General features: G+C 35.7%; 1 protein-coding gene across 1 annotated transcript in view; it reads left to right on the top strand.

Moving 5' to 3' along the window:
- LOC110457491 (cleavage and polyadenylation specificity factor subunit 5-like) overlaps nt 1-21135 on the top strand; it is a 62562-nt gene extending 41427 nt beyond the window's left edge. The window contains exon 7 of the mRNA XM_021508798.1: nt 20747-21135. Coding sequence (XP_021364473.1) covers nt 20747-20768 — 22 coding nt within the window. The 3' untranslated portion in view covers nt 20769-21135. The remainder of the gene's footprint in view (nt 1-20746) is intronic.
- The last annotated feature ends 1565 nt before the right edge of the window (nt 21136-22700 follow it).

Here is a 22700-nt window from a genome sequence, read left to right as displayed (position 1 = left end):
ACTTGATTGGAATTATAACCTTGAGTTGACAGTTTGATACTTTGAAAATTTTGAGCCAGCCCTACCCCCAAGGGCTGTAGGGTGGGGCTCAAGGGAGTCAGTGTGCTAAAATTTCTTCATTTTCCTTGTTTAGAATCAGAGGTGCTAGTTTCAAATCCTTTTTAGTCTGAAATCTGTATGCTTGATATTGAATAAGGTGGTTTTATTGCTTTTTGTCACTTTGAATAATATTTCTGTTCATGTTAAAAACGAAATCAACTCTCTGTATAAATATATCAGGTGACCGTTAAGGCCCATGGGCCTCTTGTTTTTAATAACTTGGAAATATAATAGAGAATATAGAGAATACTTAACTCCACAATGAAAATTGGGGATTTAATTTTTCTCTTCTGTCAACATCGTGTCTTCAGGACAAAAAAAGAAAATATGGCTGAGGTCTAATATAAGAAATTGTGGTAAAATCTAGCACCATATGCTGGTACAGTCTCGGAGAAGACTTAAAGGTGCATGACTCTTGGGCTTTAAAGATCCCTGTACCACTGCCAAAAACTGTAAAACTTTAAAAAGTGTGGGGAATTGTTTTTTCAAGCATGACTGTAGCTTTGATCAATAATTTCTGAAAAGAAAACCATGCTTTACGCGACTTTTATGAGAAATATTAAAGATGAAATAAACAAAATATAATCAACAACAGTTGTCTGAAAATAAAAAAAACAGCGGAGCTAGAGCGGGATTCGAACCCTGCACTTCATATTCATGTACTATCGCTCTATCTGATTGAGCTACGTAATCAGCGGAAGTGACCTGGCCCGATTGTGCTACAGTTATATCCAAACAGAGGTAAGGGGAGGTTACAGTATACTAGAATAAACACTTTGCAGTGGGACAAGGATCCTTAATATAAATGTCAATGCAGGATATTGCTGATTATATAACTTTAAACTGATTTTTCGATCAGACCATGGTGGTAGCAATCTTTTGATATTTGGTTTTGCTTATAATCCATCCCTGTTTGAGACAGATGTATCTGATTGACTTGAGAATTTGACATTCAATGTTTTCCCACTTTTAAAATTTAGTAGCCTGAGTGTTAAGTAACCATGAGTTTTCGAAAGACGAAATTTTTTGGCCGAAACGTTTACCGCTAGAAATATCTGTCTAGCCTTGTTTTGCTGATTTATTTAATAGACCATTGACACAGACACACCCGTTGTCAGTATAATGTGACCTGGCAGAATGCTGTGCTTGGTGCCTTCGGCATGGCATTTCGGTGAGATAACACTACAAAGTCTGCATCAGATCCATGCTATCACATTAGGAGGCAAGCACACAAACACACCCTGTCTCCTGCATATACACACGCAAGCACGCGTACACTACACACGTGGAGACGCCTCCTTCAATGACCTTAGCTGTTAATAGGACGTTAAACGAAACCAAATAAACACATGTGACACAATTTTTTCATTCATAATACTTGATATAGGAACTTTTCTTACAGGCAGTTAAATAGTCCTTCACCCCTAAAACCCATATTAGCCTGATGTTAATTTCAATCTTTTTATTTTGCCTGCTCATGTCTGCCATATTGTGTACATTAATGTTCCTACTTATGGTAAATTACATTAAACTGAGGCTAATATTTCCCCGTTTTTGAAAAACAATCTCGAAATATAAAACTATTACTATGGTTCTTAGTACACACAAGGGATATTTAAGCTAATTTCTGGCGACCATTCCTGTTTGCAAATTTAGTTAGCACATGTATGGTCCATGTATGCGGCTGAGCTATACAGTTTGTATCAATCTTTTCCTTTTAATATAACAAAAAAGTATATATTTAAAAAATAATTACTGTATATAAAAACAAATACCAGCTTATATTTAATCACTTTCGTTGGCTGGGATGTATAAGCGTGCAGTAGGTCCTAATATGGACACTTAAGTATCTAGAGAAAACCTGCATGGGTGATCGAGCACTGCGCGGTGACCAAACACTTCATCAAATCAGTTTAGGGAATCAAACCCTGGCTGTCTTGGCAAAGGTGAGTGCGTAAGCTACCACTGCTTCACCTGATCGTTCATATTTATCTTTGTAAAAGTCAACCCAACCTACACTGTTTACAATCCACTCAGTGACGGTGGTGATGACGTTGGTACGGAAATATTACGATGGATTTCGAAATGTGTACGATTATCGGAGTTTTGGTGGAACTGTTGCAGATAAGGTTAAATCTGATAATGAACTCGGAAAGCTGCAAACAATCATAAATTTTACAGCACCCAAAAGGAATTTAGACCCCCTCGGGAACAGGTAATTGCTTCAGTTGCCGCTCACTGTAGAACACTCTGACGCCCTCTTAGACCTAAATTCAATGTGCAAACACATACATCTAGATCTTCAGACATTAGAAATATGTCGCGCTATTGGGAGAACGTAATTAAAGCTCAATCAGTTTGTTTGCTTTGCGAATTTGTATCCATTAGGGACAATTTCCGCCAGGTACCGCGGCTTTATTTTATCTGTCCAAGTTAAGTTTGACTCAAGGTTTGCCATTTTTCTTAACGCACAAACTATCAAGATTCATTGCCCCATGAACACAATACAAATTGAGTAAGGTGGAAAGGAATTGTAACGAAATCAAGCGAGAGGCCGTCATGATGTATCGCCGTAGTGATCAACAGTGTGAACCGACCTCCACAGGTTTTTTTCGCGATCCGGGGCTAATGTTGTGCGGTAATTGTGATACACGGAGTATCGTACAAAATAATTCATGGGACTACGCGGAAGAAAAAGTAGTTACATGGTGCAGTGGAACTTTCTGATAACTCGTAAGGATTAATCCCGACGAGCAAGCTATAAATACAACCCCTTTATCTTTGCACACAAATGTAAACTCTCCTTCAATATCTGTAAAAAAAAAATCATTGCTCATTTTTCTGTTAATATATATATTCATCATGTTGTTTTGTGCATGTGATATTACAGTTGTAATTAAGGAAGAAAAGTTATTTTAAAATATTCATGGTTCCAATGATTTTACCTGTAGAGAGTATTTGAAAAAATATATAGGACTGTGTATCCCTCAGTTAAAAAATGACACACTGTTTTAAAAGTTGACAATGCATGTGTGATCATGAAAGATATAACAATGCAGGATGACTATTTTTGACTGCGCCAAGCTAACAATGCAGGGTGAATGTTTGGGATAGACCTATATAAAGCTAACAATGCCGGGTGAATGTTTGGGATATACCTACATAAAGCTAACAATGCGGGGAGAATGTTTGGGATAGACCTATATAAAGCTAACAATGCAGGGTGAATGTTTGTGATAGACCTATATAAAACTAACAATGCAGGGTGAATGTTTGGGATAGACCTATATAAAGCTAACAATGCAGGGTGAATGTTTGGGATAGACCTATATAAAGCTAACAATGCGGGGTGAATGTTTGGGATATACCTACATAAAGCTAAAAATGTGGGGTGAATGTTTGTGATAGACCTATATAAAGCTAACAATGCAGGGAGAACGTTTGGGATAGACCTATATAAAGCTAACAATGCGGGGAGGTTGTTTGGGATAGACCTATATAAAGCTAACAATGCAGGGTGAATGTTTGGGATAGACCTATATAAAGCTAACAATGCAGGGAGAATGTTTGGGATAGACCTATATAAAGCTAACAATGCGGGGAGAATGTTTGGGATAGTCCTATATAAAACTAACAATGCAGGGTGAATGTTTGGGATAAACTTATATAAAGCTAACAATAAGGGGAGAATGTTTGTAATAGAGAGCTTCAAGCTAACAATGCGGGGAGAATGTTTGGGATAGACTGATTGAAGCTAACAATGAAGGAAGTAAGTTGATGTCAACAAGTAAACATTGTAGGAGTTGTTTTGTCAACAAGTAAACATTGAAGAGGTTGTTATGTCAACAAGAAAACATTGAAAAGGTTGTTATGTCAACAAGTAAACATTGTTAAGGTTATGTCAACAAGTAAACATTGAAGAGGATGTTTTGTAAACAAGTAAACATTGAGGAGGTTGTTATGTCAACAAGTAAACATTGTAGGGGATGTTTTGTCAACAAGTAAACATTGAAGTGGTTGTTATGTCAACAAGTAAACATTGTAAAGGTTGTTTTGTCAACAATTAAACATCTTAGAGTTAGGTTGTTCTGTCAACAAGTAAACATTGAAGAGGTTTTTATGTCAACAAGTAAACATTGTTAAGGTTATGTCAACAAGTAAACATTGAAGAGGATGTTTTGTAAACAAGTAAACATTGAGGAGGTTGTTATGTCAACAAGTAAACATTGAAAAGGGTGTTATGTCAACAAGTAAACATTGTAGAGGTTGTTTTGTCAACAAGTAAACATTGTAGAGGTTGTTTTGTCAACAAGTAAACATTGAAGTGGTTGTTATGTCAACAAGTAAACATTGAAAAGGGTGTTATGTCAACAAGTAAACATTGAAGCGGTTGTTTTGTCGACAAGTAAACATTGAAGAGGTTGTTATGTTAACAAGTAAACATTGAAGAGGTTGTTATCTTAACAAGTAAACATTGAATAGGTTGTTTTGGCAACAAGTAAACATTGAAGAGGTTGTTATCTTAACAAGTAAACATTGAATAGGTTGTTTTGGCAACAAGTAAACATTGAAGAGGTTGTTTTATCAACAAGTAAACATTGAAGAGGTTGTTTTGTCAACAAGTAAACATTGGAGAGGTTGTTATGTCAACAAGTAAACATTGAAGCGGTTGTTTTGTCGACAAGTAAACATTGAAGAGGTTGTTATCTTAACAAGTAAACATTGAATAGGTTGTTTTGGCAACAAGTAAACATTGAAGAGGTTGTTTTGTCAACAAGTAAACATTGTAGAGGTTGTTTTGTCAACAAGTAAACATTGGAGAGGTTGTTATGTCAACAAGTAAACAGTGAAGAGGTTGTTTTGTCAACAAGTAAACATTGAGGAGGTTGTTATGTCAACAAGTAAACATTGAAAAGGGTGTTATGTCAACAAGTAAACATTGTAGAGGTTGTTTTGTCAACAAGTAAACATTGGAGAGGTTGTTATGTCAACAAGTAAACATTGTAGGGGATGTTTTGTCAACAAGTAAACATTGAAGAGGGTGTTTTGTCAACAAGTAAACATTGAAGTGGTTGTTATGTCAACAAGTAAACATTGTAGAGGTTGTTTTGTCAACAAGTAAACATTGTAGAGGTTGTTATGTCAACAAGTAAACATTGAAAAGGTTGTGATGTCAACAAGTAAACATTGAAGAGTTTGTTATGTCAACAAGTAAACATTGAAAAGGGTGTTATGTCAACAAGTAAACATTGTAGAGGTTGTTATGTCAACAAGTAAACATTGAAGAGGTTGTTATGTCAACAAGTAAACATTGTTAAGGTTATGTCAACAAGTAAACATTGAAGAGGTTGTTTTGTCAACAAGTAAACATTGAAGAGGTTGTTATGTCAACAAGTAAACATTGTAAAGGTTGTTTTGTCAACAATTAAACATCTTAGAGTTAGGTTGTTCTGTCAACAAGTAAACATTGTAGGGGTTGAACAATGTTAGGGTTGCTTTGGTGTCAACAAGTAGACATCATAGATATATATTTCATTGTTGATTACTTTCTTGGATCTTAGCAAAAATTCATTAAAATAATTTTATGATATTTAATTTAATTTAATATTTAATTTAATTTAACAGAATGTAAGCCATTGAGATTGAAATGTAGCCAGCAAAAAAGTATATATATTAAGCATAATCTTATTCACGCCAATTTATTTGTAAAAAAAAATTGATCTCAACTTAAAGAATTCTAGGTGCAAGATCATTAAAATTGTAATCTTTTTGTTGGGACCGGAATGTGTACCATGAGGTTACTAATTGAACATTTTGTACTTCAAGTTTGGCTTTAATTGGATCAATTAAATATTTAATAGAATTTTGGAGCTAGACATGTCTGTTGTGTATAATATATTTACCACATTTAGTTTATATATCTTTCTGTTAAGTTAATCTGCGTTTGTCCCTTGTAGTCTCTGATAAATTATAGCATTAAGACTTGTGTGTAATTGACGTTTACTGGTCGACTGGAGCTGTCCCGATTCGACCTTTCTGATAAATTTGACCTTAAATGGCCTGTTTGATGAGCGAGCTTGTCCTCAAATGCCATTTCAGATGAAGATTGCCTTAATAAACCTTTAGCAGGAAGATGTCCCGAGATGTACTTTTGCCAGATAAAAGGGCTATCTCATTTGAAATATCGTCTTTAGAAAACTCAAGTTTCAATTTGGAATGCATGAAATGTTTTTTGTATTCAATAATATAAATTATTTCTTTTCTTTACTCTGCCGATCAATAAATGAAATGATATTTTTTTCTGCAATTGGCCACCTGCTTTTTCTTCTTCTTCGATATTTCTATTGTGGCGTATCTATTATTCTGTAAATTACATTTTGAATTTATTCCATTTTGTTTAAGGCATTCACGAAAAAGGCACCCCACAATATACATGTCTTTGTCGCTAAATACTATCGCTGCTCAATTTGAGTATGCATGCTGCTTATTAGAATTGCAGAAACAGATAAAAGAAAAGGCAAACATTTCACATTGAGCGAATTATGAATGAGAATTATATAGAAATCGGACACATACTGATTTAGACACTTGAAGTGATGGGTTCTTGAGTTAGCCACCTGCTTTCATGAAGTTTTTGTTTGTTTTCGGGGTATTGTTAGCGGCCAATGGGGCTGAAGATAGCCTACGAGTTTTGACAATAGCCTCTGTCCACACGCGCTGCATTCGAAGTACACAACCGTCTAATCCGGACATTCAACTTATATGACCAATACAATCTAATGCTAATGGCAAATAAAATGACATTATAGGTTTTTAAATCAAGTATTTATTGTGATTGAATTAATAGAAGTACATTTCTTATCAAAAGTACATCAGAGTTGCCAACTTATTAAAGGGGGAGGGGGGGGGGGGCCTGAAAAACCTTTGTCAATAGGAACAGAGAAAAAAAAGTCTTCATTTATATTGTCATTGCGGTATCTGAAAGGAACATTGAAATTTTTGATATTTTTTTTTGCTCAATTAATAATCTAAAACATACTGGTACTGGAATATTTTATGGTGTAGCACAATATCTGTCACGCACAAAATCTGACTGTAGCTAATGAACTGATGCCGTAGAAAAGTGGATTAAGAACATGTCAGAAACAATTTTTGATATTACAAAATTTTATTAAATCTTCGTAAAGCTGATGCACTGAAATTTCAAACTACCTGGTAATTATAAATCTGCTGTTATATGATCATAATCATCAGCCTTACTAGAGCTTGTGGTCTTAAAATCCCCCCATTGAAAAAAATTCTTTCATGCAAGATTACATTGATAAATTTGTTAAATTTCATTCATAACCACCAATGTTGTTTAGAAATGTGTTTTAATATTACTACAAAAATTTATATTTCTTATTGAAATATGCTATGATTTAAAGACATATTTTGACTTATAATAATTTCATTGAAGAAAATTGATTCTGTTTTGCCCAAACCTTCCCGCATCATGAAGATTGGTTTATCCGAATCGCTTGAATTTTTGTCCCTGATAAAATACAAACACTTTATGCAATGATTTACATGGTATGGCTTCCCTCAAATCAAAGGACCAGGTTTATTACGGCGGCTCTGCTACCTTTGGTTACATCAGCAGTCGAAGGACTCTTCCAGACCTGTTACTATCTTCGACAATTTCGAACACTCTTATGAAATTTATGGATCAACTGTTAGACATTGTTAAAAAAACCACAAGAAAACTCTCGTAAATTTCTCAAGTTCAGAATGTATCTAGGCTACAGGAGATATATATAGGGACATCGACCTCTAAATATTTTATAATAAAGCTCTGATTTCAGACATTTCTGTCGCTTTCACTGTGGCAAAAGGTGTTGTGGCATGTAAGAATGGAGTCGATCTAAGCCATATAGTGCTGTATGATATGTATAGAATGGAGTCGATCTAGGCCATATAGTGCTGTATGACATGTATAGAATGGAGTCGATCTAAGCCATATAGTGCTGTATGATATGTATAGAATGAAGTCGATCTAAGCCATATAGCTAGTGCTGTATGATATGTATAGAATGGAGTCGATCTAAGCCATATAGTGCTGTATGATATGTATAGAATGGAGTCGATTTAAGCCATATAGGGCTGTATGATATGTATAGAATGGAGTCGATCTAGGCCATGTAGTGCTGTATGATATGTATAGAATGGAGTCAATCTAGGCCATATAGTGCTGTATGATATGTATAGAATGGAGTCGATCTAAGCCATGTAGTGCTGTATGACATGTATAGAATAGAGTCGATCTAAGCCAATTATAGTGCTGTATGATATGTATAGAATGGAGTCGATCTAAGCCGTATAGTGCTGTATGATATGTATAGAATGGAGACGATCTAGGCCGTATAGTGCTGTATGATATGTGTAGAATGGAGTCGATCTAAGCCATGTAGGGCTGTATGACATGTATAGAATAGAGTCGATCTCAGCCACTTATAGTGCTGTATGATATGTATAGAATGGAGTCGATCTAAGCCATGTAGTGCTGTATGATATGTATAGAATGGAGTCAATCTAAGCCATATAGTGGTGTATGATATGTATCCAAAGCGTTCAAACAATTTAAGCATTTTAATTAACTGTGAAATCATTTATTTTTGAGGGGTCTTCATCCACAAATTGATAGGTTCGATAAGTAACTACAGGTTTGACATAAAGCAATTCTCCGTTTGAGTGGGTAAGTGGTTAAGGCGTCTGCCATTCTGCTTCCACTAGCCCTCCACCACTGGGTCGTGGGTTCGAAACCTACTTCATGGGGCAGTTGCCAGGTACTGGCCGTAGGTCGGTGGTTTTTCTTTGGGAACTCTGGCTTTCCTCCACCAGCAAACCTGGCACGTCCTTAAATGACCACAGCTGTTAATAGGACGTAAAATAAGAACAAACAACAAACAAACAAACAAAGTTGTTATCCACGATTAACTCATGTACCCATAAAATGGTATCTTTTTGGGAAACCACGAAAGGACTAGGGGCGTTAAGGACCATTTCCGGCCTCATCTTGGATTATGAATAAGTTGTTTTATTCTTAATCTTGAATAAACGAAGTATATAATTATGAAATATGAAATTTATTTGACCACTAGTTTAGAAGATATGGCATCACAAAGAGAGCCATTAACCCGCATTTTCACGATAAAATGCTATAATATCGTCTGATGTACGTTATTTGATTGAAAATTGACCATTTTGAAGGAAATTAATTCAACATTTATTTAATTTTGAAAGCCTGCGCATGCAACAAACAAAATAAAATTTGGCATGCTTAAACATTGTCAAACTAGTGTCCATTCACAGAAAGGAATTTTTGTTTGTCACGTGCGCAGGCTTTCATTTCGGCATGCCAACAGTCCCAAAACACCATGTTTTGGCTATTTCTGCATAGCAACGCGATTTTGTTGCTATGGTAACACATCTACGCATGCACATCGAAAAAAAATAACACCAAGAAAGATAGCCCCAATTAATCAATATGATGTTTATAACTGAAATTGGTAAATAAATTCAAGATGAAATTTTGACTTTTCGTGAGGCTAAAACTGACCCCTAACGCCCCAAGTCCTTTACGCCCTCGGATGAAAAAATCAGATTTTTACAGTAGCTGTCGGATAAAGCAGGTCAAACATGACTTAACTAATTCTATTGAAGCCCAACATTTGCAAAAGTTTTAATTTGAACATAACCATTGTATAATATCTCAATACTGCAGATAAGATGATAACTTCATGTACCTGCTTAATGTAGTCACTGTTCATTGATTTCCTTTGGCATGTGTTAAATTACAGCCTAAAATAGGCTATATCCCAGTTGATGTCCCATTCCTCTCTTCTTTATAAAATATAAACTTAATTTATTTTACAACAACTATATGAAACAAGTTATTTCAACTTATATAAATCACTCTTTGTGACCCGGATGCTAGCACACATGGGTCTTACTATGGGAGGAACCATATAGTACCCTGGTGGTCAGGAGTTAAGTTTGGTGACTCCATAACTGTTCATGTCACCCTATAGCCTTGGTGAAAGGCAAGTTGGCTATCCACTGCACCACTCAACCACCCTTGCTTTGCCTGTTCAATTTTTATGATTTAATAATATTCATCGAAAGTTATGAAGTATTTTTAATTTAAAAAAAGAAAAATTGTTTGTGTGATTTAAAAGATTACACATAGCGTAAAAATCCTCTTACTGTATAATGTCAGGTTTTCTTTTTCCTAAAATAAATGTGGATTTTTTTTTTATTCAAATAACTATATATTGGGTGTGCCTTCTTATTACAGGTAGATAAAATGCTAGATACACTTTCACCCTTTCTTTTGACTGTGGGTCAGCTGGTTATGCAGGAGTTTAAAACCACATGCATCACACCTGCTAAACATAAAAACAGGTGGGGCAATCAGTATCAATTTCTCAATGTTTGAGAAATATTGCAAGTTTATAGTCCTTCTAAAGACCGCAGAGATAAGATAATTTTATCAGTTAACGTTCAAAAAATGATTATGTGAGGATTAAAGTATGTTGACATTTTCCAAGATTCCTGCCTCCGTATCCTTGATGAGAATTTAAGTTAAAAATTACACAAATTTCGTATAATTGTAGCATGTTCATGTAAACACTCATCGTCATTGAGGTAAGTGAACTCGATCATTCACCCCTGAAATTTCATAATGAAATATCCCAACCTTTGAATTGGAGGAGTTCAAATGTGTCTTCAGGGGTGAATGTTAGTTAAAGCATTTTCAATGGGTTTGAACTACTGAGCATCCTAAGGTACAAGGCTATATGATGGGATGAGTTTCATTTTAACAGTCAGCTGCTTTAATAATCAATCTCTAATTGATAAAAAAAAATTGAGTTTAACTTTAGAATAATTTAAGTTTTGTGTTTTTCTTGATGAAAATATAGTTGATTTTTTTTTTTAGTTACAAGTGTTTGAAAGTTTTGAAATTTATTAAATTGATATTTTCTATACTAACTCACACAGACATTAAACCGTAATAAAAAAACCTTGACAGTCTCTGAGTTGTAAATTACCACTAAATAAACATAAATTTAAATATCCCTGTACCACTGCCAAATATTGTAACTAATTATTTGCAACTGCTCATTTTTTTCTGGCATGATGATAGCTTTTGATTAATTATTTTACAGCTGATTAATTAATGAAAGAAAAGTTGTCGGGGTAGATGGTTTTATTTACAACTCAAAGTGATGCTCACTGTGCCTTTAACCTATATTCACCCCTAAAGTCACATTTGAACCTAATACCAATTCAAAGACTGGGCAAGTCCATTTTGAAAATGTAGCGGTGAATCACTGAATGAGTTAAGCTACAAAATACGATACCGGGTACTATTGAAATATGCTACCACCAGACAGACGTACAGTATGATTTCTATAACTCGTTATATTAAAATTTTCGCCCATATAAATTTTCACTTCCCCACATCTGAAAACAAATGATTTCACATGTTGCTAATATGTACTTGCCAATTCTGCTAACTAGATATGTATATTTTGCCTGTTGACTTTTTCATCTCATTTAACATTGAAGAGGCGTAAAGAGGTGTGTACATGTGTTGGCGACGTTTAGTTTAATCAGCCAAACAAAAGAATGTTTGATAAAAAGTTGTAAGTAAATTTGTACCACATCAAAATGTTGAGGACACCGTTTCGTAGATGAATAGCGTTAAAAAATCTTCACAGAACCCCAGGTGATATGCTCTTCTAGTGCAACACGGCGAAAAAAGGTCTGACATTTCAGTGAAAGGAAATACTATTTTTTGTTGTTGTGGGAAAACCTCCGGTGAACAATTTGATTGTGCGATAGATTTTATGGTGATATTTTTTATGAGAAAATCGTTGATTTGGTCTAGGTTTTCTGCATACATTGAAGACTGGAAACTGTCTTGCAACCTGTTTTATTAATTGCCAATAGGCAAATTAATTATACATTTCTCGTTATTATTTCTTCTCACAGTGAATGTGGAAATTTTCGTGGTAGGGAAACAAAATTTACACTCATATTTTTATGTGGATTATTCCTGATATACAAGATGTGACCATGGGTGGTTCAAGATCAAATTTTACTCTAAGGGTTGAAGATCTAAACTTCATCATGATAACCAACGCAATGACGGTCGACAAGATGAAGAACTTACACTGCCATGATTGTTTTTGATAGAAATGTTATATCGTCTGAAGTTTCAAGAAATGGAGCCATATTGGTTCAAGACACAGATCTTATACTATCATGATGGTTTAAGATATTAATGCTATCTTTATTTGAAGTTTCAAGAAAAAAAATCTTATTGCGAGTTGATTCAAGGTGCAAGATCATATTATGAATATTAACATATAGAAGTTCCTATAATTTGAGAAGATAATAAATTTCACCGACAAATGTTCAGATTTAAAATCGAGCAAAGATATAGGAATGGGCGAAAATTCTGCAGCAGGTTACGGCAGTAAAATGTCGAGAAGCCTTATATACCGGTAATCATGCGGCGCCCCGGCGAGCCAATGATGGCCGACGACGCGAGTGTTGATTTTGTAATTTTAGCCAATGAATAATGGATAGGTACATGTTAGCGTGAAAAATGAATGTGCTGAAACAGGCCATATTTTCATTGAACCAGATTGGAAGAATTACTGTGGTGTCAGGCTAAAAGGGGTGAAAGGAGTATTAATACTGCTTTAGCGGGTCATAAACTTGGTCGCTTTTCTTGGCAGCGCCATTATTCATGAGTTTGGTGACTGTGTACTGGTTGATTGCGCACCCTTGCGCGATGCCAACAGGGTGTAAGGTACCAGCATATATCCGCCACGGCCCCGCGGATTACAATTTCGTCCAAATTTCATTATTCTAAACCAATCACAATAGATTCTTTAAGGTTATAGTTCTTTGGCTCGGGAAATTGTTCGGAGATTTATTTCGTGTTTTAATATATCTATCTTACAGAGTATCATTATTTTTGCCGAAGTTCTCTATCCTCGGTGTAAGGTGATGAATTTTTTAACTCTATAACTGGGATATAAATTTTGAGGACTCCTGGAGTTAATGTGACGATATCATATTGGCCGTGTGTACTTTAAGATTTACTGAAAATTATTTTTATTCACTTTTATATTGAAGTAATTAGGGACTTTCGTCGGTTCACAATTTATACTCAGCGTGATTGTTGGTTTGTACTTGTCACAAAATGTTCTGAATAGAGAGATTCTTTGACATATTTACGGAGTCAAGGTTATGAAATATCTGGTCCTAACTTCCTGTAGACTGTCGTTCTTCATTTACAAAATGTACTTGCCATACTTCAAGTTGAATCTGTTCTTAATCAAAGTGTATCTGAGTCCTGAAATAATGTGGTTTTAGATTGGAACTGATTGAAACACTATTTTGTTAAGAAACCAATTAAAGCGAGGTAGAAAACGGGGTAAAGTGATATCTTTGTTATACTGTGTTAAATAATACATATTTATTCAGATTAAGAATATATATTCATGTACGTACAATTTTTTTCATACATTTTATCTTGCTTTAAATGGTTCAGACATTATTTAGCGTCTAATATAAAAATTAAGGTTTTTATTTCGGTTAACATGTGGTTATGAAGATCGAAGGAAAGTGACAACAGACATTGACTTTGACTTCATATCGGTCAATATCACTTTCTCAGGTGCATATAATCACATATTCACCTCACTAAAAGTCCATGATTGATAAATATTGTACATTTATGTGTAATGGATGTTTGATATATATGTTGTTTTATTTCACTTAACCCTTTCACTCCTATGTAACTTTAGTAGACTCTACCATGCATTGATCTGGATGAATCCATTATGGTCTACAGTGGTGAAAGGGGTAAGGATGTAGGCTATGCCTTTCAGTTAATTCAGAAAAACTTGATTTTTGTCGTTCCATGCTTTAATGGATCCTGTGGACAGCATCATCATCCACCAGCAGGCTAATCAACTTAGTCCAAATTGTTATAGACTCTTAAAAAAATTGAACTCATCGGGACAGAAAATTTATGACATATTGTCTGAAACCAAGATTCAAGGTCCAATCAAATGTCTATATATAGTACACAGCGAGTTAACAACATAACCGCAGAAGAAACGTACACCGAACATGGGTCCGGAATTATGACAGTAATTGCCGGATCGGCAGGATTTTTTTACCGGACATGCACGTCAGACCGGCATATTTCGCATGGACTGCGTAAAAGAAGGTCCAAAAAAATAATTGTAAAATTTTAAATACTATTTTCTGGAAACAGACACAGTATAAACAAAATCACTGTATGTCTTGTTACAAATTTAGGCTCTGTCTGGTTTGTTACAAATTGATTAATAGCAATTTCAGAGCAAATAACCGAAGAAAGGTAAGGAGAAAATACACTCAAACCAATTTGAGGGCGTTCATTAAGTTCCCTTCCTTTTACTACCAGAATAAACTATATATGAATTGGGGATCTGTCTGTCTGTCAATCACACTTTTTTGGGAGGTTTGCCATATTCAAGAGAATTTTTTTTACTGTATTAAATATAGTAAGTATAAACTTTATTTACTTAACAACAATTATGAAACAAGTATTTCTAACTTATAGCAATCATTCTTGTTGGCCCAGGTGTTAGCATGTGGGGGTCAATCATAATGTGGGAGGAAGCCAAAGTACTTGATTTAAAGAAAACAACAACAATGGTATGAGGTTTGACAGCTTTATTATGTAATGATAATATGCTACTTCATCTAATATCTTTTGGCAAATGGGGGGCGACAAATGCACGAGTACCCCCAAGAAATATACATGTAAGACTAGGCTGGAGATGGTCATGACTGTGGCAGTAGGGCTGTTACCTACTGGGGAAAGTAGGGCTGTTACCTACTTGAAGTTTCATGACCATGGCGGAGCCTGAGACCAGAGGAAACTTAAGTTGCAGGGAGGAGAGATGATTGGAGCGAGTGCTGCCAACCAGACAGTCATGACCCGGTTTATCCAGCCTATTTATAGATGAGAGATGAGCTAATGGGCTCAGACAATGAATATGTAGGAATATTTAATTATTTGGGGGCACTTATATAGGAATTATATAAGAAAGCCAATTTGGAAGAACGAAGTATTGGCGATTAGTAGAAATGGCAATGCTTTGTGAGTACAAAGCCCCCACTTGAAGAAAATTTGTACCCCTGTGGTAGGGCAGGTGACCCGTACTTTTTCATGTCCGATCAGGAAATCGAACCCCGGCCACCTTGGTGAACCGCAAGTGCTTAACATGTTACATTCGGCTTTCAGTCCCTCCTTCAGTTCTTCTGTCCGAGAAGTTTGTACAGGACAAATCTTCTATACTGTTTCACCTGGAGTAATTAGCTTTGGTGTACAAGGACATCTTGGGATGGCGGAGTGCAGAGTGCAAAAATTAGATCACTTTGACATATGACTTAATTGACCTTTGACCTTTACTTTTGAAAAAGGTTTGTCTGGGGCATATCTTCTATACAAGCTATTCCCCTAGAGTAACCAGATTTGGTGTACAAGTACATCCTTGGATGGCGGAGTGCAAGAAGTAGGTCACTATGACCTCACTGTGACCTATGCTTCCTGACATAAGTGTACTGTTTGTTAAAAAAACATTATAAATCGGTATAGGTGGGGGACTATGGATTGCCTTGCATTACTTTGCCGTGTAAAACAGGTGTTTTCTTTTTATAAACATATGGTCTTAATAGACAGGTGATCCTTATAAACATATTTTTTGGTCTTTGTAAACAGGAAGTCTGTATAGTAAGGTGGTCTTTACAGACAATTGGTTTTTATAGACAGGTAGATGTTACAGACAGGTTGTATATGAGAGAAGAAAGAAGCCCTGAGAAATCATAAGACTGAGAATGGGTCACTCACTAGCGGTTGTCTCTAGGGCAATATTAGACTAAACATCGGACTTTTCTTTTGTTTACTTCAGAATATATTTTAAAAATTTGATCGAAATTTTCATTTGAAAGGTATAAAAAAAACACTTCTTTTGCAATAATGCAGGTTGGATTTCATTTTTTTTTTATATGGTAGCAAAAAAGAGTTAACTTAAATTTCAATTCTAGATGCCAGGAGAACTGTCTGTTGATTTAATTTAACGGAAAATAAGATGGACTATTCTAAGCACTCGTAGGGGTTGTTGATTTCTCACTGTCTTGTTTTCCCTGAAATACATTAAATCTGAACAGGTTGCCATCAGTCAATGTAGATCAACGTGTTCAAACTGGATTTAAAAAAAAATTACCCCTAGAACTGCGTTTTTTACAGACAAAAGTCAAAATGCACATTGAATTTTGTTTCTTGAAACGTTAAAAGGAAGGATTAAAATCAGATGATGTGTTGAAGGGTATCAAGTCCTGCATGTATCAGGTGGTATAGTGATCAGGGTGCCCCGATTTCCTTACCACAACCTGTAATTGTGGATAAGGTTAGCATGATAAACTATGCACCGGAGGCCAGAAACAAGGGGAGATAATTGTATTGATTGAAGGGCTAGTACATGTACACTGTCATGTTGTGGCTCCCTAAGGGGTCAGTGACAGGCGTAACTCACCGGTATACAGATAAAGCACCAATTACTGCCAGCCAGCTCGTGTTTTGGGCAACAGATTAGATCAAACAGGTATTAAACATCCCGCTGATACTCTGTGTAATTGTGGTACTGCAAATGTGGAACCATTTCATGTTCCTTTAATCGTAGTCTTTGTAACATCATTATTTATCAAACCAAATTTCTTTTGACACTTTCTCCGATACATGTTTTTTTGTCAACAGAAAAGAAAAAAAAGAAAAAAAAACCCTTGGTTTCCTTCAATGTTTATAGCTACAACTCTCACATTTTAACCTTTTCACTCACCTGCCATAAAATGGTTGTGACTTTGAGCATTGGCTTGCATATGATTTCCATCCAGTGTCCATCTAGATTCAACTTTTCAACCTACCATCATAAGATGGTGGGCTGTTCAAAAAAAAATTCATTCATGGTCTAGTTTCAATTCTTTGTCAGTTAGTCTAGATCTGTGTCAGTGTTTTTTTAAAACCATTTTTGTAACCCTTATTTCACAAAAGCTACTCAAAGAGTCATGTTGCAACTTGGTATGCAAGGTCCAACTAGTCTGCACTTGTGCTAATTGTTCCAATTTTAAGATAAATCTAAAAAAGCAAAATGGCTTCCTGGCCACCATGAGGAAACAGGCTGTACGAGATTCCCTTGGTCCCTTATTGTTCCTATGGTGGTTAAGGTGTCTTACAGTTTCGATCACTAGCCTTCCACTACTGGGTCAGGGGTTTTTGAGCCTGACTCAATGGGACCAGTCACCAGGTACAAGCGACAGGTCAGTGGTTTTTCACCGAGCACACCGGTTTTCCTTCTTCTCCACCAAAACCTGACATGTCCTTAAATGACCAAAACTGTTAATAGGGCATAAAACAAAAATGAACCGAACCATTCCTGAAAAAAGGCCACCGGGCCATTTGTCATTGCATGTGAAGTTTGTTATTGCTGTTTTTCTGAAAAAACATGTGCTAATTAATGATGGATCAGGAAGAACTTGGTATACTCCAAACCTTTCGTCAGGGATGTTGTGAATGCTCATATGGGTAATGGAAAACCTAGCTCAGAACAAATCCTTCAAGATCATGTTGCAATAAAATTTAACTGATCCCCTAATGTACACAAGATTACGCAAGTATAGAACAAAAATGGCGAGAAACGAACTTATATACTGTACCAGAAACATTTCATGATCTTTGGGTCTCTTGTTTTAAGCATATTCAAATAAATTTGACCTTGGCCAACTTTGAAGCAGCTCAACAGCATAGAGCAACACATGAGCAATACAGGCCATTTAGGTCTCTTGTCTCAAATTGTGTTTGAAGAAACAACATTTGGTGTTCTTAAAAAACAGATGAAATATAAAATAGACGGTTTTATTTACTTGAATTTCAACAGAATTGGTCTTGTTCTGTTCATTATGAATTGGATAGGATTGTTCCACTTGCCACGCTCAACACATTATGCTGTTGAATAGATATTGCTATTCTCCACTTGAGAGACATTCCCACAAACGGTATCCGATTAAGCCCCGATAGGTTGATTTTTATGCTCATCAGATAAGGATTTAAGTCTTGAATAAGAAAACAGTTACGTATTCTTCTAATGGGTTATTTTTAAAAAAAAATGTCATTGGTTGGCATATTTTTTTCCAACTGAAACTAACATGAAAAAGAGAGGGAAATTCAGATTAAAGCAATTAAGTTGTTTTTTTGAGATCATCAGAACATACATAAACTTTCTGAAACGCATACATAGCAATCGGTTTATAATTCTCAAGGGGGTTAGGAACCAGAAAGTGGCAAAATCTTTCAAGAACGTTTGAAAATGCAAACCCTGGACACTGATTAAAAAGTAGTGTTTTAAGGTCAGGCCCGCAATGCTGGGATGGACCTGCAGACTGGGCATCGGTTTAATGCGACTATTTCGGTTCTTACATGGGTCCCTTGTCTGTTCCCTATATCTTTGTTTACCCCGTTTCCAGCGAGGGTGAGTGATTTTAATGGCTAGCTCAATGAAGCCTCTTGCCAAGTGATATTGGAAAACGTCGTCCGAATTGTTGAGTACGTTGTAATGGGTTGTCAGGAAGAGGTTTATGCCCATCAGTGCTCATTACAGCGATAGTTTTACAGGACTTTGATGTGAGGTAATTGTGTTCTTCATACTGTTTTCATGAAATTGTCTTGGAAATGTATTGTGCAACGAGCAGAGTCTTTACAAAATTTATGAGCCTGTCAGCGTCTCTGATTCTCGCACAGGTGGGGACATTTCGGGCTGCTTCCATTTGAACAATAAACTTTCCAACAGTTTTTTTCGAATTTGTTGTGCATTAATTGTTTTGTAGCTAATCTATTTTCATTCCTACGCCAATAAAACTCTACAATGAAATATTTATCCATGTTTTATCACTTCTACAATTAATCCTCCTTGGCCACAGCTAGAAACTATTGGTAGACTACGGAGCTCGCTACGACACGCAAGCAGGCTTTATAGCTACTCTGCTTTGACTAGAGCTAACTACTATAAAGCCCCTCGGGTCCTCGTTCACAAGTCTAAATGATATTGAATGATGTCAAAAGATTGAAATTATTTTCTAATTACGGCCATTTGTCAACAGTTATTTTGCCTTTCCCCATTTCCCTCGTCTTTTAATTCTGTTCCTATCACCAGAAGTACACGATGAATTTATAATAATCGCTTATTTACGACCATCTACATTCTTAGAATTTGAATTGAACTTTGATATGATGATGATCAAGGGCTCTAAAGGGGATCAAAAGTGCAAAATGAAGTCACAAAACATCATGTCAATCAAGTAGAGAGTCGTGAATAAACGGCTTTCTGTTGAACAATTTGAAGGTTACTGTGTACAGTTACTATTTAAGAATCTTCTCTTCTGAGGTTTAATTCTCGTTCAAATCTCGTTTTGTTCTAGTGTAACAGGATTTCATTAAAATTATCAAATTATGATCAGTTGTAGAATTTATATATAAAAAAAAATATTAGAAAAAATTAAATGTAAGAAAATAGTCAAAAGAAAATTGCTGCATTTGGCATAGAGCATTGTAACATTACAGTTGAAGTAACCTCAAGGATCCATAAAAGAATATTAACGTCTTCCTGTGATTTTTTCCTTCTATATATTAATCATTACCCTACATTTTATCATTCAAAGACATGACTGTGCCTTTTCAAATGCAAGCTTGAATGCACTCCTGTCTTTCCAAACATAGTAAAATGCTGACAAGCATCTAAGTGATCTAGATTTTGACTGCATGACTGAAAAATTATCAGAAAATATGATGTAAATGAATGGAAAAATAGTTGAATGTGTTTTTAATTCTGTCATCATTATTTGGTAAAAGTGCATTGTATAACATTTAAATGACTTCCATTGAATGGCATCATATGAATGAGTGCTACATATAGCTACCTAGTCAGTCGAACTTAAAATGGGATAAAAAATCAATTATGCAATTCACTGGCTTCCTTTATTTTTAAGGTGAACAAAACAATTTGTCAATATGTTCGATTTTGCAATATATGGAAACATATTATGGTTACATATTTAAATACTATGCATTTATCCAAGGCTCGACTCTGTTGCGATTACATCAAAAGTTAAAATGGGTGGTCAGTGGATAACACACTCCCCGTTCACCAAGGCGGCCAGGGTTCGACTCCGGCCGTTCAGACTTGACAAAGTATTGGGTCACTTGTCTGACCACATGGGTTTTTCTTCAGGTACTCTGGTTTCCTCTCACATTAACTCATTCACCCCTGAAATTTCTTAATGAACTTTTCCAGCCTTTGAACTGGAAGAGTTCAAATGTGTCTTCAGGAGTGAATAAGTAAGATACTCCAGCATGCTTCCATCGATCCCGGACAACAAGCATGATTAATATAAGTAAGAAAACTTGTTTCACAATTGTTGCAATATATTTTTTTTTAAGTTTTTATATAATATTAAAATTGTCTTTCATTTTCTGTCTTTCCAGGTTCAACTTCATCTATAACTAAGCAGGCAAGATATAAGTGGCTGGGAAAGTCCTTTTTGCTGACCAGTGTGGGAGAACAGACAGTGGCTGGGAAAGTACTTTTTGGTGACCAGTGTGGGAGAACAGACAGTGGCTGGGAAAGTACTTTTTGGTGACCAGTGTGGGAGAATAGACATTGACAGTTTGTGTATATATCTTTACTAAACACCGTTGGAATATTAAAATTCATGACATTGAATACAAGGTCGAACTTTCATTATCATGTGCCCTTCAACCGTTACAAATTCATCAGGAACGACATTTTTCGCCAATTTGCAGCAGTACATTTATTAGAAATCATTTCATTCTTAGTCATCCATTTTGAATAAAGGTTATTGTGTCGTACAATGTTTCAATTTTTTGTTGTTGTCACTAAAATGAGATTTTGTAGTTACACTGAATCAAAATGAAAGGTAATTACCTTTTAAAGGGAAGTAACTCTTTTTTTTATGTTATTTTGTTGTGTGTATATGATTTCATGCTACTCTTTCTTCTGTTAATGAGGGAGAATACTCAAATCTTTAAAAAATAAATCCAGCTCTTCTGAAGAGGGAATCTACGCAATTTTAACCAGTGCAGTGGTTCTGTCTACCTTGACAGGTTAGGTTTTTTCGAAATAAGTTACACATCTGTATTTGTTTATTTAGTAGGTGTGTGTGAATGATAAGGAACTAAGTGAGAAAACGTTTTAGTTTAAATTATCTTTGTTTAAAGTAATGAACTGCTTTTAGATGGCAGCTATGTGAATTATGCTTTGCAGGAAAATTGCATGAAGTGTGCAGTGCCACCACATGCTAGTTTTCTTGTAGTCAGTCGCCCATAATTACTGCCATCTAAAAGCTGTTGAATTCTGACATTGACAATTTGACTTGAGATACAGGTATTCAATTTTAAATATTGGGACAATGTAATTCAAGTCTGATATCAAACTGTTGTATCTACTAGCTAGCATCTTTTAGCATCCTAAACATTACCATTATGAGGTCAAAATAATGGTGAAGTCAACAATTGGGCAGCTGTTTTGTTGGTCTATATGATAAGAATGCTTATGTACATATTTCAATAGTGGTATATAATTGGATTAATTTCATCACATTGTGAGAGACAAAATCAAAAGGTAAAGCGTTTTTGATTTTAAATATTTGTGATGTTTGATTCTGTCATAAAACAGCAAGAATGTTATGGTGCGGCGTCCGTCGTCCGTCCGTCTGTCCGTCCGTCTGTCGTCCGTCTGTCCGGCGTCAATTTTTTACTTTAAACAACTTCTTCTCAATAACCAAAAGGCCCAGGGTACTGATATTAAGCCTGTAGCATGCTGGGATAAAGGGCTACCAAGTTTGTTCAAATGAATGACCTTGACCCACTTTCAAGGTCACTGGGGTCAGATGTCTTAAAATCTTCAAACAACTTCCTCTCAATAACCAAAAGGCCCAGGGTACTTATATTGGGCATGTAGCATGCTGGGATGAAGGGCTACCAAGTTTGTTCAAATGAATGACCTTGACCAACTTTCAAGGTCACTGGAGTCAGATGTCTTAAAATCTTCAAACAACTTCTTCTCAATAACCAAAAGGTCCAGGGTACTTATATTGGGCCTGTAGCATGCTGGGATGAAGGGCTACCAAGTTTGTTCAAATAAATAACCTTGACCCACCTTCAAGGTCACTGGGGTTAGATATTTTAAAATCTTCAAACAACTTCTTCTCAATTACCAAAAGGCCAAGGGTACTTATATTGGGCCTGTAACATGCTGGGATGAAGGGCGACCAAGTTTGCTCAAATAAATGACCTTGACCAACTTTCAAGGTCACTGGAGTCCGATGTCTTAAAATCTTCAAACAACTTCTTCACAATAACCAAAAGGCCCAAGGTACTGATATTGAACCTGTAGCATGCTGGGATGAAGGGCTACCAA

Source organism: Mizuhopecten yessoensis, unplaced genomic scaffold, assembly GCF_002113885.1.
Source record: "Mizuhopecten yessoensis strain PY_sf001 unplaced genomic scaffold, ASM211388v2 scaffold9157, whole genome shotgun sequence".
In the NCBI taxonomy this organism is placed as follows: domain Eukaryota; kingdom Metazoa; phylum Mollusca; class Bivalvia; order Pectinida; family Pectinidae; genus Mizuhopecten; species Mizuhopecten yessoensis.
This window is presented reverse-complemented; position numbering and strand designations above follow the sequence as displayed.